This window comes from Aythya ferina (assembly GCF_964211825.1).
Source record: "Aythya ferina genome assembly, chromosome: 2".
In the NCBI taxonomy this organism is placed as follows: domain Eukaryota; kingdom Metazoa; phylum Chordata; class Aves; order Anseriformes; family Anatidae; genus Aythya; species Aythya ferina.
The window spans coordinates 29,644,277-29,672,084 of NC_140297.1; the positions used below are offsets into that span (position 1 = coordinate 29,644,277).

At 37.5% G+C, this 27,808-nt stretch overlaps 1 protein-coding gene across 2 annotated transcripts in view; it reads left to right on the forward strand.

Annotated features, from left to right (window-relative positions):
• LOC311431110 (uncharacterized protein) overlaps nt 1–27,808 on the forward strand; it is a 396,810-nt gene that overhangs the window by 83,564 nt on the left and 285,438 nt on the right. The window contains exon 4 of one of the 2 annotated variants that reach the window (XM_084508335.1): nt 22,593–22,704. The exons of the other annotated variant lie outside the window; for it this stretch is intronic. Coding sequence (XP_084364461.1) covers nt 22,593–22,704 — 112 coding nt within the window. The remainder of the gene's footprint in view (nt 1–22,592; nt 22,705–27,808) is intronic. 2 annotated transcript variants of the gene reach the window in all.

Sequence of the window (27,808 nt, forward strand, 5' to 3'; positions counted from 1 at the left end):
TTTAAAATACTTTTATGAGAAACTAGGTTAAAGGACAAAGGCTTTCTGAAAACTGCTAACGTCACTTTCTTGTGAAAAAAAGTTGCTCTTCTCAGAAAACTTTCAGTTCCAGTAAGTGAATTTGACAATTTCAACAAAAATGCTCTATTAGCTCAACTTTTTATCACGGGTTAATGATGTTGATAACTTTGTGAACCAAGCATTTTGAGCTTTTATTATATTTTTGAGTATTAATTTACAAACTGAATCTAAAGGGGCACAAAGCAGCTGGCATTAGGACAACATTGCCTCAGTAAGACAGCACAAGAAAAACATGGACCTGTTAGAGTAAGTCCAGAGGAGGGCCACAAAGATGATCAGAGGGCTGGAACACTTCTCAATTCTCCTAGGAAGACAGAGTGAGACAGCAGGGGTTGTTCATCCTGGAGAAGAGAAGGCTCTGGGGAGGCCTTATAGTGGCCTTCCAGTACCCAAAGGGGGCTTACAAAAGAGACAGGGTGTGTAGTGACAGGACAAAGTACAATGGTTATAAACTAAAAGGGGTTATGTTTAAATTAGGTATAAGGAAGAAATTATTTACTATGAAGGTGGTGAGGCACCAGAACAGGTTGCCAAGAGAAACTGCGGATGCCCTATGCCTGGCCACATTCAAGGCCAGGCTGGATGGGGCTTTCAGAAGCCTGGTCTGGTGGGAGGTGTCCCTGTGGGGGGGGTGGGAACTAGATGATCTTTAAGGTTCCTTCCAACCCAAACCATTCCATGATTATATAATTGGAAGTGCGGATGCAAAAATGCAAGCCAGTGGCTTATAGTGCTCTCTGCCTAGCATCATCTGGTGCTGGAGACTCACAGGGCTGAATACTGAAAGGAAAGAACATGCACGCAAAATACTAATGTAATCCCCACTTACTTGCAAATAGAACATATTGGTAAAACCTACTAGTCATTGAAATAGCATTAGTACTGACCAAACTTGTCTACCATTGATTAAATATTTAATATATAACAATGATTAAATATTTACTATACAGCCATTAATATATAAGCATATAATAGAGCTATGAGTGAAGAATGTGAAGACTCTCATCAAGATGTGAATGACTCTAAACAATAACAAATTTGTCTGCAATACTTCTCCTAAAGTTACTACCATTAATAATATTCACTATTAGATGCAATTATTAGATTACTAGAGACCTTTTCTATAAATAGAAGTATTAATTCACAGGACTAGCTGCTCCCTTGTATAGGAAACTTGCTGGAGATTTTGTGGTTGGAATTTTATCAGTACTCAGTCTGGAATTTGTTCTCTTGTCTGTGTTTACTAGAGACATCTGCTATTAAAGAATACTTCAAAGGAATTGAGAATAAAAGGTGAGGGCTCCATGTATATTTGAACTCTCAAACTATTAAAACTAGAAGTACAGGTGTTCTGGATTGATATTCCTCCACGTATTTGCCCTAAAGATAAACAGAACAAAAGAAAAACAAATTCTCTGTTTCTTTGAGATGCTAAGGAGTACTCTTGACCCTTCATTTCAGCAGACATTTGTACTGTGCAGGTGGTGAAGAGATGAAGCTCATATTCTTTTCTGTTAAGTGTATTTTTAAAAATATATGTGCTATTTAAATAACATGGACTAGAGCCTTAATCAACAGACAATCACACCTTGAGTTTGAAGTGCTCTGCCATGATGTGTTTAGAGCATGTGTTTTATGTCTGTGCTCTCCTGAGGTCGCCAGTATGGCACATTGATTGGTAATCTCTGCTTCTTATTAAGTGCAGACACTAAGTAAAGTTGCTAAATGTCTAGAATAAGAGCCAGTGGCATGTATGCAGATGCTATCAGCCAGGACTATTCTGTATTGGGTACCTTTTGATCCATGAGCATTTTTGGAACAGACATGCTTGTGATGGGATGAAGAAACATGCGAAGACATATCCTATTTGTAGATGTGACAATGGGTGTGGAGGAGGAATTTCAGTTCAAAAGTTTCATAACAGCCACAGGTTGCTGGGGTGTTATGAGCATTTGTGTTTTTCTTACAAGTTTTTTCTCTGGGTTGTCCTGCAGATATTGAGTTGGTACAGGATGGAACTGAAAGCTTCTAGTTATATGTTTTATTCTAAGTCACCTCTGTTATGTTGGCTTGTAATGAACTAGTAAGACACTAGAAAATTGCAGTATTTTAGTTGGTTTGGAATAAGGATCCAGAATAAGAAAATATCTGATTTTTTGAGGCACTTGTGTGGTTTCCTTTGCTAATGAGATTTGCCTACTCAGATTGATGTGTTTGGAGCCTTGGGGTTTTTCTTTGGCCAAATCATTTGTAGCAGAAAAACTGAAATCAATCACATGCAGTAGGGTGTTGACTCAGTGAACATCTTTGGGGCATATCAAAATGACCACAGACACCTTTAGATTTTTATAGTTGTCTTTAGACAATTCTTCTCTAGGAGGAGATATTTTTTCTTCCCTTGGTTTGTATTGGTTCAAAAATGTACCTCACATCCTTGCTGCCTTCATTAGCACCTGTGCTGTGAAGTGATTACTGTAGATGAGATTAAATCTTGCTTATTGTGATTCAAGTGCATCCTCACACTTCAGAAATCTTTTTAATTAAAGCCTCTGAAAACTGTATTTACTCATTAAATCCAACACTTCTCAGCTGTAGTGAGAAGTAGGCCCCTTTACAGGAGAACAGTTGAACTACTTGAGACTTGATAGAGCTTTGAAAAGATTACATATGACCTGAGATGACAACGGCTAATTTGCTACTGATGGAGCAGTCTGAAGCAGGACAGGTCACTTAGCTGCATTAGTTTTAATGGCCTTAATGTGTCTCAATCTCCTGTACCGCTGTGGCAGAAATCAAACAATGTCTGAGACTTCCAGTGTCCTTGCCATAGTATATTCAGCGGAGAAAACTCTCAGCTCAGTGTGCTGTGGCTTAGCTCTTGTATCAAGATGATTAGTTCTTGAAAGACATAACATCAGATTGACTCAAAAAATACATTTGAAGCTCAGGTTAGAGTCTGTTTAAAGTTGCCACATTTAAACTACCAGCACATGAATTGTACCTCCTACACAGTCTACATTAATAGACAAAATACATGTAACTGTAATCTGCAATGCTCAGAGGGATGTCTTCTCTCTTTGCTAAACTGAGATAAATTACATCAATGCAGAAGACAGTTTATAAAAAATCTTTTATGTTTGTATCAAGACTGCAGATTAGCCATTAATTGCCACTATATTAACTTCCTTATTATAGTGAACTCTGGGAGCATAAGTAAAAGAAGACAGTAACCTCCATGCTCTACTTCAGTATTATCTTATCATAAGTGTCAGTGTATTGACAGCAAGGAGTGGAAGGGTATCAAGTGTACTGAAAAAGTGACCTGTATCAGTACTTCTCCATCTCCTTTGCTTCTCCGTGTGTGGTACAAAGAAGCTTATGTCATAATTTCTCGTGTTTCAGTAAATGGTGCTCTTCATGAACTGTTTTTATTCAGTGCACTGTGGAGAAATGCGTCTGTTGCTAGTTCATGCAAATGGCATGAGCAGAATATCTTGCTACGTAAATAAGTTCCGGTGTGGCATATGTTGGACTGTTGCCTGGTAAATTTAGGATAGAACGCAAATGACTTGTAAAATTGGAGTAAAGAGACAGCTGGTGCAGTTTTTCATGGCTGAGGGAAATCTTCGCTGTTGACCAGCATGCATTGCATCTGTCATCACATTATTTTTTGATTCAGAAAAAAAAAAAGATTCTGCCATGTGTCTTTAGTCAAATTGATGTTTTATTTATAGTAGAATAAAGAACTCTGTGGCATTTCAATGTTTTAAACAGGTAAAATAGGCCATTTACAAAAAAATCCTTTACGCCTTTTTCTTGCTGTAATGGTCTATCCTTTGCACTCTCCATAATCTGTACCATACTCCCTTAGAAATCTCTATTATTATTTTTTTTGGTTAGCTACGTCAAAAAAAAAAAAAAAAAGAATCTTTTGATCACTTTCTTTAAATATATTACTTGTAAATTAAAACAAACAAAGCAGTCCTCTGAATTCACATCTGAACTCAAGCAGAGAATGGAATAATTTCCTTATGTAAAATGTGTACCACCAGAACTGGCTATTGGTGACAAAAGTGAAATGACCATTTATCTTTTCTATGTGACACTCAGAGAGCATCTTCTTTTGGCAGGTTCTCCCTCACAACCACCTAGTTTCATACGCTTGCTGACACATCATTAAAAATCTATCATTTTTAGTAATCTGTTATTGTAGAAGTCAATGAATAAGCTTTGCTGATCCCACATTTCTCCTGCAGAGTAAGATCATGTAATTAAGTGAAAACAAACAAACAAAAAGTCTGCTTTGAGCAGCATGTTTATTAATTCTAGTGCAGATTGCTGGAGCAAAGATTGCAAGTTAGAAGTGAAGCTGGTAAAATATGCAGTCTGAATCTTGAAATGTTCTTGTTTTAACATGTCAGTGTTGTATCATACAGGAAATTCTTTTCATCCATTTGAATAAGATGTTTGCTCTTGGTACTCCTGTTTAAAACAATGATATTCTTTCTGAAGTTGTCCTGTGAAGCTCTGACACTGCAGATCTCCAAGGAGGAAAAATGGGAAATCTGATGGAATTAATTTGATTTCTGGCATAGCAGTGGGATCTAATGTATTTGGAAACTTAAAGCACCTTCTGCTGAACTTTGGAGAGCCTTAATGTATGACTGTAAACACCAGCTGAGCTAATGTTTTGCCTCTGTCCCTTTTGCATTTTTGTAGACTACAGGACAGACTCAGTGTGGACTCCTGGACAAGAAATGTCTCTTATTTTGCTTTCCAGGTCTTCCATATTGACGGGTATTACTCAGCTTCTGCAAGAACCCCATTTAGTTGAAGCATAGTTATTTACTGCAAGTACAGCCCAGTGCAGGACAGAGGCCTGGTTCCTCCTTTTCAGTCAGAATCATAGAATCATAGAATATCCTGAGTTGGAAGGGACCCTTAAGGATCATCAAGTCCAACTCTTGACACTGCACAGGTCTACCCAAAAGTTCAGACCATGTGACTAAGTGCACAGTCCAATCTCTTCTTAAATTCAGACAGGCTCGGTGCAGTGACCACTTCCCTGGGGAGCCTGTTCCAGTGTGCAACCACCCTCTCTGTGAAGAACCCCCTCCTGATGTCAAGCCTAAATTTCCCCTGCCTCAGCTTAACCCCGTTCCCGCGGGTCCTGTCACTAGTGTTAATGGAGAAAAGGTCTCCTGCCTCTCGACACCCCCTTACGAGGAAGTTGTAGACTGTGATGAGGTCTCCCCTCAGCCTCCTCTTCTCCAGGCTGAACAGGCCCAGTGACCTCAGCCGTTCCTCGTACGTCTTCCCCTCCAGGCCTTTCACCATCTTCGTAGCCCTCCTCTGGACACTCTCCAACAGTTTCATGTCCTTTTTATACTGTGGTGCCCAGAACTGCACACAGTACTCGAGGTGAGGCCGCACCAGCGCAGTCAGGCACCAAATCAGAACAAAAGAGACGTTTCCTGCCCAAGCCTCTGCAGTGGGCAAGCCCAGATTTTCAAATATCAGAAAACCATGTAGAGACCTTGCTATAACAGGGGTCATGCCAAAGCCTCAGATCAGTGGCGAACCTAAAAGAATTGGTAGGTTCATCGAGTGCAGTACTTTATGCATCTGTGTATTGCTGTCCTCATCTCAGAGGCACAGTTATGTCCTTTATTGACTAAGCCTGATTTGAGATGCACGGTACCTGAGGCTTCTATTTTAAGTGAAGACATAAGACCTTAAGATATCTTAAGACCAAACAAGTATCTCAGTGTGGATTTGGCTGCCCAAATTCGCAAATGCTGATAATCCTGAATTGCATCCATATAATAACCCAATTTGTTTTCCACTTTGATATCTAAAGGTGAAAAAAGTTGCCACAAAAAGTAAATGAAATATTTTAAGTGTCTTCTTATTTATGAATTGACTTTAAAAATATAACAACCCAAAGAAGCACATTTTAACTAGAGAATAAATGATGACAATCACCTAGAAAGAGACATGAAATAATAAAGAAAAATATTTTAGTCCTGTAATCAAAGGCATGGGCTATGTACATTAGGTTGATGTTACACTATATATAGTTCCATTTACTCATATGTCTTTTTTTTTTTTCTTCTTCTTAAAAGTATAAGAATTAAAAAGCTACTTATTCCTCAGTTACACTGCTCTATCTCCTTTAGATGTAACCTGAGATAGGTAATCTGTCCTGATTCTCCAAATTGATGTTAGTGAAGAAGAGAAATGTGGAGTTGAGGGGAGGATGAAAATACAGTAAGCAACTAAAGAACATGCAACATGAAAAGGAAAATTTGCAAGGATAGTGAGAAAAGAAGGGAAGGAGAAGTGAAAATATTAATGAAAGTTGAAAAGGGCAATATAAAACAATTGGAGACATAGAAATATCTAGACAAGTGAGAAAAACAGTAAGGAAGTAAAAGAAAAGTAAAAGCAGTATGCCCCAAAGGTGAGATTTTCAAAGGGAAAATATGTAACTAACTAAAGTTAATAAAAGTTGGACTGTTAGCTGTTTTTTTTGAGTCTCCCTCATCTTTGTCAGAGTGGTTATTTTGTCAAAAGAAAAAGAGCCTATTAAGAAATCTCTGGTTAAAGTTGCACGGGTTTTAATACATGTTAATTTATCAAAGCCAAATATTTAATTGAAAGGGATAAAATCTGACAAAATTTTATTTGGGTTTTGAGGCAGGAAAAAGAAAGAGTGTAGAAGGCCCACAGACAAAAGGTGAGAGTCTGGTCTGAAGGCATGTCAGGATCTGTACTGCAGACTGGGAATTCAAAATTGTCTACAACAATCTGAGCTGAGCTGCTGGTTTTTCTGGGAATGGCCTTTTAATTTTGTTTTGTTGCTATTTCACCCTTCACATAGAACATTTGGAAGAATCAGATCCAAACTTTTTTTTGGTATGCTTTCTTGTGTATGCGTGAATTACATTTCCCATTTTTAAATCGATAGTTCATAGAGCATAACTGAAGTACATGTTTTGGTATATAAATCCTTTGCCACAATTAACTGCAAAAGTGTGTTATGTGCTCTGTTTGGAAACCCTGGGGGGTACTTAGCTCCCTGGAACTTGTGGCTAGTACCTTAGTGTTAGAAACAGAGAAGAGTCTCTGTTTTTCTTTTAAAGCTAACCTTTTGCTTTCAAGCTACTTTGGTTTTATATGTAATTCCTTATATTACTCCTGTATTTTGCCTCCTCTTAGATATTGAACTCTGTTTCTTGTTATCACTCCATCTTTCCAGTTCAAAGTGTCTTTTTTGTTTGTTTGTTTGTTTATTATAACTTCTTTCTTTTTCTCCAGTCAACACCTTTTCTCTGCTTTCTCTGGGCCTTTATTTTGAGTTTAAGAAAAATTTTAGATTAGTTCTCTACCTTCCACAGGTGCCTGCAGGACAGGAGACTGGGGAAATGGATACTCCTCATTATCCTTTTGTGTGTTTGCCAGCCATTGTCTTTGGTCACAGACTTTTTGTCTCGACCTTTTGTTTGTTGTCTGAAGGGGCAATTTTTGTCTATATGCATATATAAATATATATATATATATATACACGTACGTCTATATAAGTATACATGCATGCATACACACACAAATATGTATATGTATATATTTGTGAATTTAAATATTTCTCTTGGTAATCCTCAGTTAATAGTCTGCTCAGTTAATAGTCTGCAGTATTTGTTTTTCTGGAGAGTGAATGCTTTGAACTTGTTTTGCTTTCACTGAAGTTACTAGAAGGGACGCATATAAATTTGGCTGTCCTTCAAAACATTACCAAAACCCTTCTAATTACTACCATTGTGTCACCACCTGTGGGGTGCTACCTTCTAGCAGAGTGGGTGTGCCATGGTTTGCCTTTGTTTTAATGCTATTAATGGGGAAAGCACAGCAAGAGATGAGCACATACCGACTCATGAGTATGGTGCACATACCTGGGAGTGCACGATGTATCCCAGCATTAGACCCATTGTTCCCCAAGCAGAAGCATTTGTTTGTAATAGGAATAATAAGCATATTTTGGCAGTCCTCTATATATAATATGGACACATGTAAGAATTAAGTGTCAAGTCAAGTGCATGTACTACTTGAAGCCTCAAATTAGGCTTGAATATGCAGTTATAAAAGGGTGTTTTGAGACATTCTTTGCCCCAATAAAGCCTTTCAGTCTCATGAACTCAAAGAGCTGAAACTCTCATTTCAGCTAGAAATTCAGCTCTAAATTTAGTATTGTGAACTCTAAATTGATTCTGTCATTTATTGTGAAGATTTCAGGAGTATCTTGCATTTGACAGCTGAAATCACAAGATACTACTTTCACATTGTATTGACAAACGTTTTTTGGGGGTAAAACCCATAGCTATGTTTCCTTGAGTAATAAATAAGATGCTGACTGTTTAGCTTGATCTAGTTCAACATAGAGATGTTTTATTTTCAAAGTTTCTGGTGGCTGTGAGGTAGAGGATGTCAGGTGGAGAAGCCCTGCAAACATTTGTCCTTTTGAACTAAGTTGCAAGAAGTCTTGCAACAAATCAAGGTGCTCTTACATTGTGTTGTTGAGTAACTAGTTGACAATATTACATGATGAAGTGGAGCTATGTGAAGAGAGTTAAATTCAGCTTCTAGGGAAAGGGTTAGAATCAGGGAGGTCAAGTTTTTAGGAAATGAATTGTTTCCTTTCGTTACCTTGCAGGAGAACCCCAGTTTTACTCTTAAATCACTAGAATATTTTTAATTTCTTTTTAACTTAGCTTCTTAAATTCTTCCAACTCATGTTTGTCCTGTCTGTAGTACCCCAAAGAAAGAAAGTTTCTTAGGGACTGATCCTGCTTAAATTCACATGGGGGCATCTAGGAAGAGAATTTTGGAGAAAGATAAAAGGATGTTAAATGCAAAAGAAAGGTGTGCATCAGAGTTCCTGAACCATTTACAGTCTTACAGTGCATAACAGAGCTAGTTGCAATGTAGTTTATGAAGACTCTCACTGAAACGAATAATTAGAGGTTACACAAGGGCAGGTAACATCTCAGAAACAGGTAAGACATCTGACCCAACATGCCTGCTTACTAAAATGGAACGGCCTTAGGCTCTGCTGAGATCATCACACAGTAACTCCTCACATCTCGATTAAAAGACTTTCCCTCACCTCAGTGCAGGTTTGTCCTTGAAGGAAGGGAAATATTTTTTCACTCTTCAAACTTCTCATTTTCTGCAAGTGCCAAAGCCCCTCGTGTTATTTAAAATGTTTTAAAAACTGGCAAAATCACTTCCCAGGCTTGGAAAAAAAAAAAAGAAAAAAAAAAAAAAAAAAAAAAAAGATTCTCCATTTGGCCTTTACTAGCTGGAGTGCTTATTAGCATTCTTGTTCTCACACCATGTTCTTTCAGTGACAGCACTTACCCCCACCTCAGCTGATAAAAATTTAGCTGCATGCTTTTCCTTTACACTTTTTGACAGCTGCTCTAGAGGCTTTAGAAGTAGAGGCATTTGAAATCGCCTGCCAGCATCTCACATCACTGCATTTTAAATCTGTCTAATACCAGAATACTGGCATCTTTGATGGCTCTGAAATCTCAGAGTGCTGTGTACAAACTTGAATTTAGCATCACTGTGCCATGTTGCACAGGGGTAATCTAAGTGACCCATGTGCCCAGGCTGGTACAGCACGTTACCCACACAGCTCCTGATTTAACTCAAACTGATTGGAACAGATAAAAATGTCCTTCTCACTCACTTTTAATCATTTCAGTCCTTTACTCTCCTTTTGAATAAGTGGTGAACCCATCAGACCTGTTTCCTTGGCTGCTGACTCCACTTTTTTTTTTTTCTTTTTTTTTTTCTTTTTTTTTTTTTTCCCATATGAAAATCTGAATTCCTTTAGCACTGTAAGGAGAGGGAGAAGACGGCAGCTCCTGTGCAGAAAGCTGTTCAGAAGCTGGCTGCTCCTAAAAGAGAGGAGGGAGTGCTCCTGGCACTGTGTGAAGCAGGACAGAAGACAAGGAATTGGCACTGGGTAAAGCAGGGCTTGTTTCATGACTATATCCCATCTCATTGATTGCACACTTCTAACACTCATACATTAAATTTGTTAGTTCAACATGAGGGACCAGTAATTCCACGTAAATCTCTTGGAGATTATGTGGAAGTGGGAATGCCAGACTGGAAAATCTGTTTCTCTTCTGCTTTATAGAATACTACCTGTACAAGCTAATAGACTTCATAAGTATAGCAGAAATAACTCAGGGTGAGATTTTAGGTGATAGCTGTCCTGATCTGACTCCAATCTGTCATTCTTTTTGCTACATCGTATTCTGCCAGATTAGTGAGCTAAACCATCTCCAAGCTACTGAAAACATCCATTGGGGCAGGTGAGGGAGGAGAGTGGGATCACTCCATTTGTTTTGCAGCAAGGAATTTGATGTGTGAAATGCCACACTCATCCCTGAGCTGTGGAAAGGGGCAGTAATGAGTAATGTACAAATTTATTCAAGTGACATAGTTTAGCTTAAGGAAACTCAGTGCACAGTGAGCATTTCCCCTATCCAAAATCTCTAGCCACATGTTACCAGCTGCATACCGTTCCCTAAAGTCCTGTCAGTGCAAGTCATTATGAGGCCATGAAGGAAAGAATTGATCAGGCTGGAAAATAACATGATAAAGAATACTATGTTTAACCTCAATCGCTTCTGGGTTAAAAAGTAGTTTTACTGTTGTTACCTTCATCATTTTTATTTTCTTTTTGTCTTCTGCCTTTTCCCTCCATGGCACGGCCACAAGTATCTAACTATTTTTCCTTTGTTTAAATCAGTGAGACCTTTATTAGATTTCTTTTCAAGGTAAAAACTTAAGTAAATTCATTTAGCTCTCCTTTCCAGAGTCATTCATCCAGGGCTCTATGGTTCCTACAGTGGTGGCAAACTGAGGATAAACCTGCCCTACAGGAACTGCATAGGGGAAATTCTCTATGCAGCATTTTTCAGGGTCTATTTAGATTCACTCCTTTTCTGGGAAGATTCTTTTTTTTCCCTGAACTATCTGTTGGTCCTGATCTGAAAGGAGTGTGTTATATAGTTTCAATGACAGGCCCAAAAACGTCTCTGATAGGAATAATCAAGTTGCTTTTTATTGTCAATGATAATACTGTAGGAAATAATCTATGGGTCACAGCAACGACTGGGAATGTGAAGGTGCTTACATGAAACATAAGGTAGGGTATCTATATTTGCAGAGGAGGTAATATGCTTCTTACTCTATTTTTTGGATTTATTCCAGTTTAAATGAGACCACTTGTGTATTTTTAACCAATATTTGAGGGATATTTCTCAACTGACAACAGTGGATGTCAAAGAAATTCTAACTTTTGTGTCAAAACATGGTGGCTCGACACATTGCTGTGACCTTGCACTAAAACGTTCTTTGTTTTCACATCTGTGTTTTTCAACATATCATGTTTCATATCAACACAAATTCTATAACCTATGAAAGTCAAGATCATCCCAGTAGATGTGTTCACAGAAGTGACAGTATTTCCATATGGGTTTCTTATTTTCTCACCAGCATAAATGCAAATTCTTATTTTATGCTCATACTACTCCAGAAGATGATCACATCATTTTAAACCTGCATTGTCTCAAAAATGGGAAAATTTTACAGCAGGTTTGTTAAATGTGCTGATTTAACTCTCAGGATAAAGTTGCTTTTATGTGTAGTGGAACATAATAGAAAAATGCATAGCATACTGTGAATTTGTGGAATATATTGCCATGAGCCCTAATAGAGCTAAATATTTTAAAACACCATAATAAAGAGACCAAGTCTGAGATCTTTATTCCACGAAAAGAGTGCTTCCGTGTTCATAATCCTATTGATGTAAGGATGCCCATATCTTCTTGCTGTCCTTGCATTGTGTTCATTCGGTTCCAGCAATTTTTCTCAAGTAAAATTTGAGAATTTTGTGCTTTGGCTGGAATTTCTAAGTACCTGACTGGGCTACAGCAAGCTAAAAATCCAAATGTGCTCCCTGTACATGCACAGGTAGGCTTCAAGATACTCTTCAGTGAAACTGCTGCTTTTGCTTTGTGTCATACCTGGCCCAAATATGTGTAAATTTCTATGCGTATCAGAGAGCTCAGGTTTGCAATGCTATACAACGTGTGTATACATACTTAATTCTGAAAAATCACAGAAAACAAAGCAATTCTATATTGACCTGAGCTGCTTACATGGATGGAGGGAAATGGAAATTTGTCTTACAAGATAAAGCTACGTTGAACACTGAATCCAGTCTTCTACAGGCTGAAGAGTTATCTAAAGTGCTGAGGTCCTGCATTTCTGCAATTACTTTTATTTGAAACTAGACCACTTTTCTTCCCCAGGATTTTGTATATTATAGTGACTGATCCAACTCAGTTACTTTGAAAAGTGTATGAAACAAAACAAAACATGTAACAATACCTAATTACTTCTCAAGCAATCTATTTGTAGTCTAAATTTAGGAATTGCTTCTCAAGCCAGCTGTTCTCATTAAAATTTGAAAAATAGAGCTGATTTAGTGGTTTGGTGAACAAGAGTAAAGATTTCCTAAATGTTAAATTTTGCTCTCTTTAAAAATCAAATTTAATCCCCAACCAGTCCAGCCTAACTCAAAAAAAAAAAAAAAAAAAAAAAAAAAAAAAAAAAAAGAGAGAGAGAGAGAAAACATCTGTAAATCTGAGTGGTGGAAAACAAAAACAAAAACAAACTAAGGTTGAAAGTGATATATTACAGAAGAACAATCAGTTAATTAGTTAATTTCTGGAAATTTGTCTCTCAAGTAATGCTTAGATAGGGTAGAAACATTATTTTGAATTGTTGTGAAGGCTGTAATTGGTCACTAAAGGTGATTATCCTTTAAAGAAATTGTGGTCTTTACCATTTAAATGATACAGGGCTATTCTGAAATGAGTTTTTATGCCAATATGTTTTTCTGTGGTTTACAAGAACAGAAAATGTACATACGTGGCATGCACAACTACATGCACAGCTGAGTTACTGCTAAGCCTATTTTCAAAAGACAAAGGCTTAGGACATTCAGTATGTTAAATAGATATATAAGCTGTGATTGCTTTAGTCTCTGTCTCTGTAGCACGTACTCATGTAATACAAAATCCTAAAGCAAGAGTTTTCAAACTTGGTTTGCTAATGTACTGCTACCATGGAAGTTGGAATCAGCTGTTGAGACAGATTTGCTCAAGTGAGGTAGCATCAGCTGTCTGGGAAGCATTAATATACCAGTTTCAACTCCTTAGACCATTTGGTGACTAAGAGAAGGACACGAAACTTTTCTCAGATATACAAACCACAAGTGTGCTGCTTGTAAAAGTTGGAATAACCCGAGACTTCTGCAGAGGTACTTCTGGGCAACAGTCTTGCAAGTAGCAAAGATTTGGCTGAGAAGAGGTTTTGTGTATCTGTGTTTGTTTATTTATTTACTTTAGGGCCCCTGCAATCTCAGAATGATAGTCATAGTGTTAGTAGGAAAGACTTCACCATGCATTCCTGCAGAAAGGAAATATTTTCTCTGTGGAAGGTCGGGGAGCTTCTGACCCTGCTGTGGTTATATGTAAGGGAGAGAATGAGGAAAGGTACCTCTACTTGTGCCTTACAAAAGTGCTGTTCTGGAACATTGTCATGAGGGGTGTTTATTGTATGTGTGATTATTTTTAATTAGGACAGCTCTACAACAGTCTAAACACCTATGCAGGCTGTCCCTGTTGCCTGGAACTTTGCTTGGATTTGATTATTATGCACTGAAGTTAAAAGGAAAAACAAAAATATTTGTAGGCCTATTTTCAGAGGACTTGCATTTTAGAATAAGATATTTGTCCTCATTACCATAACAATATTAACAGGAAATTCAGTAAAGAAGAATTGATTAATGTGTTTCTTTCTCTTCTTGTAAATTGTTTTCTAGTCGTATTTCCTTTTCAGCCACAAAAATCTTGTACAATGAACCATACTGCATTATTGCATAGACTGAAATGAGTTTTCACTGTCTTGTATCTCACAATGATATTCTTTTGGATATTGAAAATAGTACTAAGCCAACTAAAAGCTCTATCTCCTCCAAGGCATTTTTAGACCTGTAGTGTTAACGAAGAGATGTTGAAATAATTGGAAACTATACAGCTGAAGCACTTGATATATGTTCACCACTCTTGTCACTGCGACTTACCACTGTGATAAATATACGTGAACTATACAGGCAATAAGTCCTGAATGAATGGTTTAGACATGTTGGAAGGAACTTGGGGTGATAACTGATCATAGTCTACAGGTAAATACGGAATCATTGGGAGTGGGTGTGTAACGTGGTCATGATCCTCTTCTTTACATATTCATAGTATATCCTGTAATAACAGCATATAATACTGTAAGACACTCTATTCCTTTCTTAGGCTAAATGGAGTCATGCTGCTTTGTGTTGAGAGAGAGTGGATGTAGTGCCAAACGTGGATAGCCAGTTCCACCACATTCCTCCAAAATAATAGTAGATGTGTATTTCCTGTGGATTTTTTCTTTTCAATTTCGTGTAGACAGTCTGGACTTATTGATTGACTTTGTGAGGAATGTTGAAGAGTAAGACAACTGTTTTTGTTTGCTTGTTTTCCCCTAAAATATTACCACTGAATGAAAGATATTGGTTAGATCAATACTGCATTTTCAAGGGCAAGTTCAAAGTTGCCTAGCATGCTTTTTCTCTTTCCTTTTCCTTTTCCTTTTCCTTTCCTTTCCTTTCCTTTCCTTTCCTTTCCTTTCCTTTCCTTTCCTTTCCTTTCCTTTCCTTTCCTTTCCTTTCCTTTCCTTTCCTTTCCTTTCCTTTCCTTTCCTTTCCTTTCCTTTCCTTTCCTTTCCTTTCCTTTCCTTTTCCTTTCCTTTTCCTTTTCCTTTTCCTTTTCCTTTTCCTTTTCCTTTTCCTTTTCCTTTTCCTTTTCCTTTTCCTTTTCCTTTTCCTTTTCCTTTTCCTTTTCCTTTTCCTTTTCCTTTTCCTTTTCCTTTTCCTTTTCCTTTTCCTTTCTTTTCTTTTTCTTTTTCTTTTTCTTTTTCTTTTTCTTTTTCTTTTTCTTTTTCTTTTTCTTTTTCTTTTTCTTTTTCTTTTTCTTTTTCTTTTTCTTTTTCTTTTTCTTTTTCTTTTTCTTTTTTTTCCTCTCTGGATTTTAGATGACTACACAGGATGTGTCTGCAGTTGAACTGAACAGCTGATCCATCTTAGCTTCCATGTGATAGGTCTATAAGCCTATGCTCAGATTTAGGCTTAGAGCAAACAGTGACGTACAACTGGGCACAGTCAGTGAACTTGGTCTTACCCACAGCCAGAGCACCCCCCTGTATCCTGTATGTCCTTCTAAGAAGAAAGGATGGCATTGTCCTTACCTGGCAGTGTTGCCATCTGCTCATAAATAGGCAGAAGGGGTTGGCCAGTATTGCTTTTTGCAGCAAGGACATTGTGCACTGAACTGTAGACTGCCTGTATCTTAGCTTTGTGGCCAGGCAGAGCCACTGCAGACAAAGCGTAAACCACTAACCTGTACTTTGGTCTAGCTACTACTAATAAAATATATATTTTATTACATATAAAATATATAAATTATATATATTTATATATAAAAATATTTTATATATTCGTATATATATATTTATATTATATATAAAATATATAATTAATATTTTATTGTATAAATAAATAAATCATATAAATAAATGAATATAAAACCTTGAGTCTAGGTTGCAGAATTTCCCTTCCTGAGTCTTGTTTGGCTACACATGAAATTCCTCAGTAAAAGCCAGAGAAACATAAATTATGATAGCTGATTGCAGCATCAAAAGGCCATTAACAACCTCCTCCTTTTGTTCTACCAATAAATTTTATTCTGGCATCTGTGAAGGACCTATTGTTCATTATCATACCTTCAGTCTGCCGAACAAAATCCTTCTGTTCTTGTATCAATATTCTGCCAGCTGTCCATCACCAACTGGCCTTGATATACTGAAGGTCTTGTTTATTTTCTTTCCTGCTTCTACTTTTAGCATAACAAAGTTGCTGCCTGTGAAGGGTAAGATAATGATAAAGAAGAGTTCCTTAGCCATTGATGTTGGAGTGCCATGAAACATAGCTCCATAACTCAGCTATTAATTTAGGTTTGATTTTTTTTTTTAATTGAATATTCACTCTTTCCCTAAGAGGCTTCTAGAAGCTTGTAGCACTCTATTGGCAAAACATTAATCAGAATAATCAGAATAAATACAATTACAGTATTTTATTCTTAATTGCTATCTGAAGTTCATAAGCTTGCAAAGTGAGCACTTTCCCTCCCCCCACTCTTTCTTAGTCTCTGCAGTGCAAGAATTCAAGCACCTTCCTCTCCTGTCTTCCTTTTAAGAAACATTTATGTTACTATGGTGAGGAAAGCATGTAGCATTTAGAGCTGCAGACTAAATATAGCTATTTTCATAATCCATTTAAGTTATTGCACCAATAATTTGAGGAGTAATTCATGTTACAGCAAGCTTGATCTATTTGCCCTAACCATACACATATGCATGCTTAAACAACATCTTAGGAGCCCAACGAGGGAAGCCAGGGCTGTCTTTAAGCCAGCACCCACTTCTCCTCAACCCAGGACTAGCCAAATCTAAAATAGCATCCTTTCCCATTCCAGAAGTGCTTTTCTGGTAAATGTAAGGGAGAGGAGAGATGTTTCTAGGCTTTCACAGATTCTTCATTCTAGTTCATTCTTCATTTTTTTTCCCCCCTGTTCTTTTCATAGGGGGTATATATATGGAACCAGAATTACTTACCTGATCAGGGGTTATTTTTTGAAACAAAAAAGTAAAAGCACAGAATACATATTGAATCTGGAAGAAAAACATTAAACTTAAAACATAATTGGAACCCTAGAGGAACAAAATGCTGAACTGTGTATCATTACATTCTGACAACAGTCATGTATTGAAGGTCAGTCAGCCATATAGTTCCAAAATAAAGAGGAAATAAGCTTTTTATCTTTTTCCAAGTTGTTGGTGTGGGCTATGTTAGAAGATAAAGCTGGTTAATTATCCTGGAGTTGTTTTATGATATGTATTTATAATGACTGGCTATAATATACGTAGATTATTTAGATGGATGATCCCTCAAGTTACAGTCATATTAATAAATAAGCTAAGAAATAACGTTCTCAGTTAACAGCCACTAAAGATACATTGCCTAGGCTCTCTGAATAACTCAACATTTTCTTATTGCTAGTATGGATATCAGCGTGCTGCGAGCTCAGAAATGTTGTTTCCAAGAGAAAGGTGAAGAGTAGGCTCATGAAGTCTCAGCTGACTTATTTGCAGGCTTGGTCAAGTACATTGAGAATACCTGAAGGATCTGTGTCTTAGATGGTGTGTAATATAACTTAGGAAAAACTGCAGGAAAGACTCAGACTCATTTCTGTATTAATGCTTTTTGTGCAAGAGTTTCCTGAAAAATTACATTATCAAAGTCTGCAGTAGCTTAGTAGGGAATCAGACCTTGAGTTTCTGGACAGCTCTGGTGCAAAACACCCAGCTGTGTGTTGTTTGTTTTCTGTGCCTGGTGAGGTTAATTTTCTGCTTAAATGCTTTCCTTTGCTAATTCAGGGTATCCTAATTTAATAAAAGCAAGTGACAGGAGAGCCCAGTGTGTTCAGCAGAGCCAGTATTATATCAGCCAGCTTAGACCTGGTGTCAAATCTTGTGCCTGGGCTGTGAGTGGAGCACTCTGCAACTTCTTCCTGTGCTCTGTGATGGGGGTGTGTTACCGAATACTAAGGAGTCAAGTAAGCAGTATAAAGCTGGAATCCAGGAGCTTCATCATTAATCAGGAAAACTTGGGATATTGGTATGATGAGCTGAAAATGTGCGCTATAAAGACAGGACCATTTCCATTAGGAATATTCCGCTACTTTCGTTTGTGACTAATTATTTTTGCAGAATTTTACCCTAGATGAAGTTTTGGTTAAGCATTGTTCATTTGATTTATTTTTTTTTAAGAGATATCTGAAACAAACCAGTAGTTTCTCTTCTAACTTGCTGGAGACCTCCATGTGTGTCTTTCTAGCTTGCCTGTATTTAATGCCTGGAAAGGTTGATGAAAGCCACTTATTTTTTTAAGAAGGCCAAGAAACAAGTACAGATTGTGTTCTTGGACAGTGGGCCCACTAGTGTCATTCAGCAAGATAATCAAAGGGAAAAAGAAATAAGAATAACCTGCTTTTGAAAGAATAGATTATCGTTTTCTTATCAGCATGACTGCATGATCTGCACCTGTGATTTTGGCAGTGTAAAAGTAAGAAATGTTAAAGGTTGCCTAAAAAAACTACACAGTAAAGCTTTTATCAAAGGAAAACAATAGCCTCTCTAGCTTTAGCATGTGCATTCGAACTCTAATTCTAATATTTTCATGTCTTGTGACCGTGACTTTCAGTGAACTAAGAAAAGAAAGTAGCTGTTTTGCAAATGCTGTGAGCTTCTCATTACTAATTATTGACTGTTTTTAAATGTACTGCAGTGTTCCTGTTTCATTTATTTCCTAGCTCATTGCTCTTAAATGTTTCACAGCCATATTGTATTTACTGATAATATGATTGCACCTATAAGTGAAAGTTTAATTTCATTTTTCCCTTTCAGAAATATGTAAATCTGGCAATGAAACTAGGATGTTCTAATTTGTTATTCTGTGGCCATGCTGTGTGCAAATCTGAGTTGATAAGTGTTCTAGTGCAGGTGGCTTTATGCTTTCATTAGGCCAAACCCAAATGAGTGAATCAAGAATAATAAAAGAAATAAGACTATGTTAGCAATGCATATCAAAATAACACTTTATTTGCTTGAAGATGTGTCTCATATCGGATACTGGCAGCATTTTTATGTTTGTAGTTGTGCATCTAAGAGTAAGTAATTACGGTACAGTGGTAAAGTTCCAAATTTAGATCCTAATTTAATTGCAGTCAATGGAAGTCTCTCACGTGGATGTAACCCTTAAAGCCCATGAAGAGTTGAGTAATTAGAAACTGGATCCTGTAGGATCTCTCATACAGGACAACTTGTATTTCCCATAGTTAGAGACATAACAGTATAAGAATTCACTAAATGTGAATTATGAGTGTTAGTCTGACTTGCAGAAGAACGAAATCTGTTAGGGTTAGGTTTAGGTTGCTGTTTTGTGATCAATGGAGATGGTTCAGTGTTGCATTTCTGTTGTGAAGGTGATGTGTTGCTGCACCTCTCTTGCTGTTTCCTGCAGCCTGACCCCAGTGCTCTGGCACTCACAGGGTGCTTTACAAAACCATTCCATGCAATCATTCCATAGAACATGATCCAGTTGGTTTTGCTGGGCTTCTTTCCTGCCAGGCTGGAAAGCAGTTTTAACTCACTAATGGGATCTAAGAAACACCAGAACAGATGCAAAGGAAGCGGGGGATGAGTTCACGCATAGAGCAGGTAGAGATTTGTTGGGGGAAGATCTTTCCCCTTCAGAGGCTGCAAATTGATAAATCACTCAAACTGGCTAGGGAAAACCCATCCCTTAGCTGGTACTTCTCAGCTAATGCTTCTCTCAATCACCATTCTCTGATCACACTACATCCTTTTGAGCTATGAGTTTTGGGATGATTACTGGGAGAATGTAGTTTGGGTAGCAGGAGGTGATGGCAGAAAGGCAGCTCAGGAATGTGCTCTTACCAACCTGATTTTAATGCAGTTCTCTCAGAATTGGAGCTGTCTTTCTGGACAATTGTTGTCTGGTGGTTTAAACACAGCTGTTCTCTATAGTCCTGTGAAATGTTAACTTTGCAGCTGTATCTTCTGCTGAGTATCAGTTCCTGCTGAAAGAGCTCTCAGTTCTTTCAATCAGCTTTCCTGCCCACTGACTTTTTAGAGATTTAATTTATTTTTTCTTCCTAATGTTAACTAAAGGAAATCTATGCTCTTCTTGAGTCTTCTGTGGATGGGGGGAAAAAAAGGCAAAAATAATCACAAAAAAAGAGCCAGATCCTTTCTACTGTTGTCAAAAATAAAATCATCCTATCACCTTATGATTAGAGCACTCTGGTAGTGTGTTTGCACCCAAGAACACAATATTTTTTGCCTTTTTTTTTTTTTTTTTAATTATTTATTCAACATCCAGTGGCTTAATTGAATATCAGAGGAAGTCTGATATTCTTTTGGGCAAACAGTTTTACAATAGGACTACTAAGGCTGTCTATTGCCTAAAGATATAAAATAAAAAGTTATGCACCTATAGGAAACAAACAAACAAAATCCTTAAGTTGTTATTTTATTCCATTTTTCCCCATTTCTTGCTCAGAAAATTCCCAACCACGTATAGCATCATCTTCCTTATTTTTACATTAACATGAAATACAGACCTAAGGAAAAACACTCTGAAATCATGTTTAACTTATAATTACAAAGAGACAAGGTATTTATGGCTTGCAGTTATTGTTTTCACATACATCCAAGTAAATAGATTTTAAGTGCAATTTAGTGTACGTACGACCCCTGCTCCTTTACTAATTTCTTTAGCGTTCTTTTAGCCTTTCTTGTTTTCAGAAAAACTATAAACTATTAATTTTAAATTATTTCCAGATATATTTATTAGCATGTTTGAAAGGTTACATTGAAGTGAAATCAGGAAATATAGGGACTGCCCTCTACATATTCTATAGGTTTCCTGTATATATTTCCTTGGATGATTGGTATATAAGGCTAGCTTTTTCCTGCGAAAACTTTTCACCATAAAACTCCAACCAAAGTCTGATTTCCATGATGTCTTAATGCAAACCTTCAAGTCCATGAAAACCTCTTGAAGTATTTCAGACAAAACATATCACAAATATCAGAAACTTATACTTTTCTGAAAAGCAATTAAGACAAGACATCTTCAGTCAACTCTATTCTTTGCACCTTAAATTTCTAATCTGTCAGTCCAGGTAGTCCAAAAGTTTCTCTGTGTGAAATGTGGCCATTGGAGTTGTGTCACCCAAGGTCAGAGGCAGAAGACACAGTTCTTCCTTTCTGAGAAGAGAAATTCATTAGAAAAATTTATGTCCAAATGAAACTTTTCAGGATTTAAAAGCATTCTCTTGCAGACATGATGTGGTACCAGTGCCTGCAAATAATCATGTGGTAGTCCATAAGATGGTTGAGAAAGAACAGGGGAGCAAGTGACCATGTATGCAGTCATTAAGCTGCACAGCTTTGGAAGCTTGAGGAAAGGTACTAATTTGACAGTGAAGAACTTCCGGATTGTAACCTGGAATGACCATGCAGATCGAGATCCTCAAAATCCAGGCGGGGGTCCTGGAAAGTTCTCAGTTAAAAGAATTGTGAGAGATGTTCTGGCCCAATCATGTGAAATGCAGCCTAGCCCTTTTATAGAGGGATAATTTCTGCCATAATTATGCAGAAAGACTTAACTTATGTTAATTTATATATCTTAACTCATGTTACATGGATCTCAAAAGAAGTTTTGGCTTGGGTTATATTTTATATACTGAAAGTATTTTACCTGGCAAAATGATTACTGTCTGGTATGAGAAGAGCTAAGGAATTTCAAATATCCAGCTATGCATGGGCTGTTCTGCTAAGCTGCTTGGAAACCTACCTCACAAAGCATGTTTTGAGTTGTAACTGACCCAGTTGTGTTTTTGAAGTGTTTGAAGATCTTGGAAGAGATGAGAAGAAGAATACTTGGATATTATCATTCCTTTATCCTACTATTTATTTTTACAATCAGAATTAGTCTTGTTAAAATACTTAGTTTAGCTACAAAGTATAGATGCGTCTCCTCCTCACTATAAACACTGAATGTGTGAAAGAAAAAGCTGTAAGAACTTGCTGCCAGGAGCAAGACAATTGCCTTAACAAGACTCATTTCTTAATTATGATTCTCCTATGCCCTTCATGACATCCAAGCGTATCTATCTAGAAAAGTGTTTTATAGGTTCATCAAAACCAAAGAATTCTTAATACATACTTTGGAAACTTTGAAATGTTTTGGAATACAGGCTGGGATTCTGCTCGTTCCTCTGTCCCAGAACTCCTGGTTGCCCCTGCAACAGGAGCAGAAAGAGGACTGTGAAGAAGTGGCCTGAAGAGATAAGAAGTATAAGACGGGTTGTTTGTGCTGACACATGAGGTGCCTTTCATTCATTTAGTGTCCTTAATACACCCTCTTTGTGTGCTGACTTGTGCACCCTTTTCATGCGTGGTTAAAGATTAATGGCTTCTACTAGAGAGGGAAGTGAATATGCAAAGACAGATATTCTCATTAATTATCTGCATTTCTGTTTCTGACTCAGTAGCCTCACAGCAAAGCTTTGTGTCTACTGTTTAATTTATGTAACTTCATATTTCCCTCAGAAACAATAGTATAGAATGGCATTTTGTTGTTGTTGTTGTTCTTAATAGAACCTATAATTTTACATTTATTTCAGGAATGCATATAATGACTGGAAAGACAAAGACTTAGCCTTTAAACTCTGCATTGTCTCCAATTTAGAAATTGTTATCTGCTGGAGAGCAGAGGAACTGGGAAAATGTGCAGAGGTAAAACATTCTGCTTTTGTTTTGACAGCAATGTTACTAGCATTGTTCTAGGTGTCATGCATATGTTAAACCAATGCAATATTAAATCATCAAATTTTATCCATGCCTGACAGCCACATTGACCAATAATTATGTAGAACATAAGGGAATCACACGAGCACTGTGTGTGAGGGTGCAGACATGAAACTGAACTTGCATCTCAAGCAGATATTTGAATTCAAGGACACAAACGGACACTGCAGGGAGGCATCTCAGCAAATAAGAATGAGAGAAATTATTGGGTGAATAATGTCTCAACAGTATTTCTGCCCTGAAAATAGTAAACGCTCCACACCCAGTCTGATGGTGTGTATTGCCTATGAGACTGCATTGCTAATTTGAATATTAACCAGGATATGAAAGTTAGGTCACGGTCTGACAAGATATCAAAAAAATTTTAGAAAGGTATTGACATAAATTGAAAAAGAAAAGAAAAAGTCACCTTTACTATTTTTTTTTTTTTCATATACCACATTGAAGTGTACCCAGGCCCAGGGTAACAGTAAATGTTGAAGTACAGTGTCTACAAACATGCAACTGAGAAAGGGAATGAATTGTGAGAGGGGGAACCAAGTAAAATATCCAGTGTCTGGATCATGGGCTAGGTAGTTGTAGAGCAGAGCACCACTCTTAGAAAATGTCCCTACAGTTCTTGTTTATAGAATCACTAAGGTTGGAAAAGCCCTTAAAGATCATCTGGTCCGACCATCCCCCTACTACCAATATCACTCACTAAACTATGTCCCTAAGCGCCAGGTCCAACCTTCCCTTAAACACCCCCAGGGATGGTGATTCCACCACCTCCCTGGGCAACCCATTTCAATGCCTGACCGCTCTTTCTGAGAAGAAATGTCTCCTCATTTCCAACTTGAAACTCCCCTGGTGCAACTTGAGGCCATTCCCTCTTGTCCTATTGCTAGTTATCTGCAAGAGAAGGCTGACCCCCAGCTCCACAGAACCCCACAGGTTTTGTTTCAGTATTACCACCACTACTGTTTATAGTACTGTTCATACTGTTTATAAGGTCTGCCCAGGAACTTGTCAGAACAGGAGAGCTACACAGTGTGATTGGCTGGCTGGGATCTTTGCTCACTGTGAAGCAAAGAGCACATGTGCAGCTGTGTACAACTTGGCAAATAAGAATAAATAATTAGACAGGTACAGGCATTTTTGGAGAAGCTGAAATCCTGTTGGTGCTTGGCCAAGTGTCACTGAAGCAGTGAATGGTACAGGCACCTTCTCTTGGCCTCAGAGTAAAGAAAAGTAGCAGCTCTGAAGCTAAAGCAGAGTTGTGAGTTTGTTTGGGATCCCAAATTACCATTTGGATAGTGGCCTTGGGCTATTGGCTTGTGTGGGCAAGTTTATGTGTGTACAGGAGGAGACTGGAGAAAAGGCAGAGAAGCATGGGAGATGGAGAGGGAAGGATCAGAGATGGTAGAGCATGGCGTGGGCTGCTCTGACCAATGCAGTCAGGGTGGGAGCTGACCTGTGCTGCTCCATGCCGGGGTTTTGTAAGGGCTGTGCATGCCTTGGAGCCTCCGTCTTTCCTCCTGCTTTGAAAATGAAGCAATGAGAGGGAAAGGTTTTGGACCAAGAATAGAAAAAAAGAAGCTTTTGGAGATCACTGATTTTAAGTCCCTGCTGCCTGATTCTTTATTTGCCTGTGAAAACAGGATTAAATGTATTCTCTTCTGAGCAGGCTAAATTATTTACAAAGAATACTCCATTAGTTGACTGCAGACAGGACTACACTGAAAAGATTAACTAATTGGGTCAAAAGGAAAAGAGATACTTTTAAATGAATTTTGTCTTGTAATTTTTACTGCCAGAAAAACACATACAATGAATTGGTTATGCCAGCTGGTGATAAGCAGTTTTCTTTTTCTTCAAGTGATCTCTTAAAAAGAATAGCAACGCGTTTCAAAAATGCTGCGTCTTCAAAGGTAATAGATCTTCTATGAAAAGGGCTCTCACAGTGAATGTGGGTGTTACAGAAAAAAACATTTCAACACTCCTTTTATTTGGAAAATGATTAGACATCCTTTATGCCTTCAAGTGTGTGTGTGTGTGTGTCAGCTGTATTTTACTTCTCTCCCCATATGCATGACCCTTCTCTGGATGGTGGTCCAGGATTGTAAATTTGGTTTCTCAAGCACTTTGAAGGGCTATTCAAGAAGGGCATTATGGCATGTGCTCTCTTACTAATGGTGTTGTCTGAATGGGGTCTGTAAATAACTAAATGCTGTGATGTTTCAGTAATTAGTATTCTGTTTCTATTCACACAGCATCTGGATTTTGGGTAATATTATTCAGCCATCACTCATTCTTGCAATGCAGAATCTTATTCTCATGTGGGGAAAGATGCAGAAATGAAAAGGCGTCAATTTGTTTCCTGCCTTGACATAGAGAAAAATACTGCATGCAAAATTATTATTATTATTAATTGCATTAACATCAGTTTAGTGATTTGGAACAATTAGGGCCTTACTGAACAGAAAACTCACTTGAAGTTACTGGAGTTTTCTGTTTCTTTTGAACTTGTGTTATTGGGAATGGGCGATATTTACTGAAAATATAACCAGGTGAGCAATGAATGAGCAGAAATAGATTTTTAATGTGCTAATCTTATATTTTTGCTTTATGTACAATTTCCAAAATTCTTCAGTTAATTGACTGCTTTGTACCAGAGTACGCATGTACAGACATACTGGTATGGGTGTGTACTGATGTCTATACACATAAGTGCTTGTGTTAAAGTATTGTACCTGAATAGCAGTCTATTTTAACTTTGCATAATAGTGATCATGGGTTGTAGGAGAGAACATAACTTGCAGATGAATGACAGCTAGCATAAGCAGACCTGTGAAAAGTGTGGCATTCATTTTTGCCCATGAAATGTAGAAAGACATTGAAAATAATGTGTCTAACTTTGCATTGCTTTAAAATATTTATCATTAAACCTTTAGATATAAATGTTTAACACCAAATGTGCATTTATGGGTTTTTCTGTGTTTCTCTTAAATTTTACATATGTTATTTGATGATAGCAGATGAAAAGGAAACAAAAGTTCATATTCTTTTTGGCTTTGACCTAATATTTGAATCTTTCCATAACATAGAGAAGCATTTCCCTTTCCGATACGCAGAACTGGGTGTTGTTCACATGAACTGTTATGCTTGTGAAATTTTCACATTGACAACATATTTCTCAAATGGGGTAAGTGCAGTATATGCATGTGAGAGCCACTCTGAAAAATGAGGAAGGATTTCCTGCTCACCTTTCGATCTCTCAGAAATAAGTGACAGAGATGCTTTTAGCTATAGCAAGTCTTACAGGGAAGACTAAAAATAAATAATCACATTTAGTAAGCATCTCATTTGCAAACTGTTTCTGCAGATTATATCTTGTGTGTGAATTCATAGTGAATAGTTCTTATAACAAAATTATCTTTATTGTGCTGTATCAGAGCTCTTGCAGTGTGGTACAGAATATATGCTGATAAGCAGGTGCTTTTTAAAGACTGTGGAAGTCTGAAGGACAGGTGAAATTTATAAGACTAAAAGTCTGTATGCTCCATGGCAGATCTTTCTTCATCTGAACTGCTGATTTATGTTGTGTTACTAAGCTTTATCTGTCAAATTTAGGCACACTCTCTCCCTCTCCAAAAATGTGCTTTTTAACATGAAGTGGATCAGAAATTCATTCTGAGAATATTATCATTACATGCATGTGCTTGCCCCCTGAACTCTGTAGAAGGAGGTACAAAGCATTAGGGGACCCTGGCCATGGGGTGTTCCATGACCACTCAGTGCTCTGAGTAAAGCTACTGGGTGACTGGTGTGCGTACTTTCAAATGTACAAGTTTTGGATGTTCATCAGAAGAAGAGATGAATGCCTTTTGGTAAAGACCAGCACTATGCTGTATGGATACAGCATAGCATAGCATACCTACATACATACATACATACATACAACATAGCATGTGCATACAGTGGACCCAGTATGCACAACTAACTATCATTTGTAACTATGAACTGAACTGGTGATCTTATTTATTTTTATTTTTTTTTTAACTTGATGCCATGTCCTCTAAGTAAGGCAGAAAACTGTTTCTTTAGAGATCTACAGAAGGATCTGAAATGACCTGCTTCTGAGGCTTCATACCATACGTTGTTGACAGGAGTCTGTTATTGGTGAGATGTCGTAAAAAGCATTTACTAGATATTTCTTAGATCTGAAGGAAAATGAAACACTTCAGTAAAAGCAGTGACAATATCTGCATTGCCTTGATGGGGTTGCCATGACAGCTGTGAATGTGCTTCTCTGTCTTTAAATGGATTATTTCAGGAATTCTTTAGGATGACTATTTTAGTTTGAAAAACAAAATCATGCTAAATCTGAAGCTATAATCTTGAACATGAGAAGCTCCTGAGTTGCTCTGTTTATTTCTGATCAATACTTCTGGTAGACTATGCATGGTTGCAGTCTGGTAGGTTGTTTTTTAATCTAGACCTTGGTGTTGCAGTTTTTCCAAAGCTATGCCATTAAACCGTGTTTTCTGGAAGGAAAATATTTTGATATACCAAGCTTGCAAAACTGATTTATTTTCATCATTTTAGCTCTGATTTTTCTAGCATGTAGTGAGTGACACAGTGTGCAGCACGTTTATTGCCTGTGGCAGTTTTAGACTATCCATAGTGTTGCCAGTGGGAAAGAGAGAGATGGATGTTCCTTGTGTACTAGCAGGACTAAGTTGACAGTCTTGCCTCTCGTACTCTTTCTCTCATACTTTCAGTCACGTAGATTGTCCTCATGGATTAGAATGTTTTAATGCAAAATCGAAGTCTTTGTGAAATGTGTTTCTTCTATAAAGTAGTGGGTAGGGAAAATACCTGTGCACAGTACCTGTGAATGTAGTGATAGGACAAATGCTTCAAATACATGTTGATTTCTATGAATTTCTATCTGCCACCCCCATCTCCACTTGCTCTTTGAAGGCTTCTTCTTGGACCTCATCACACTTTTCCTAACAGTACAGTCAGATTATGGAAATAAGAAGTTTTT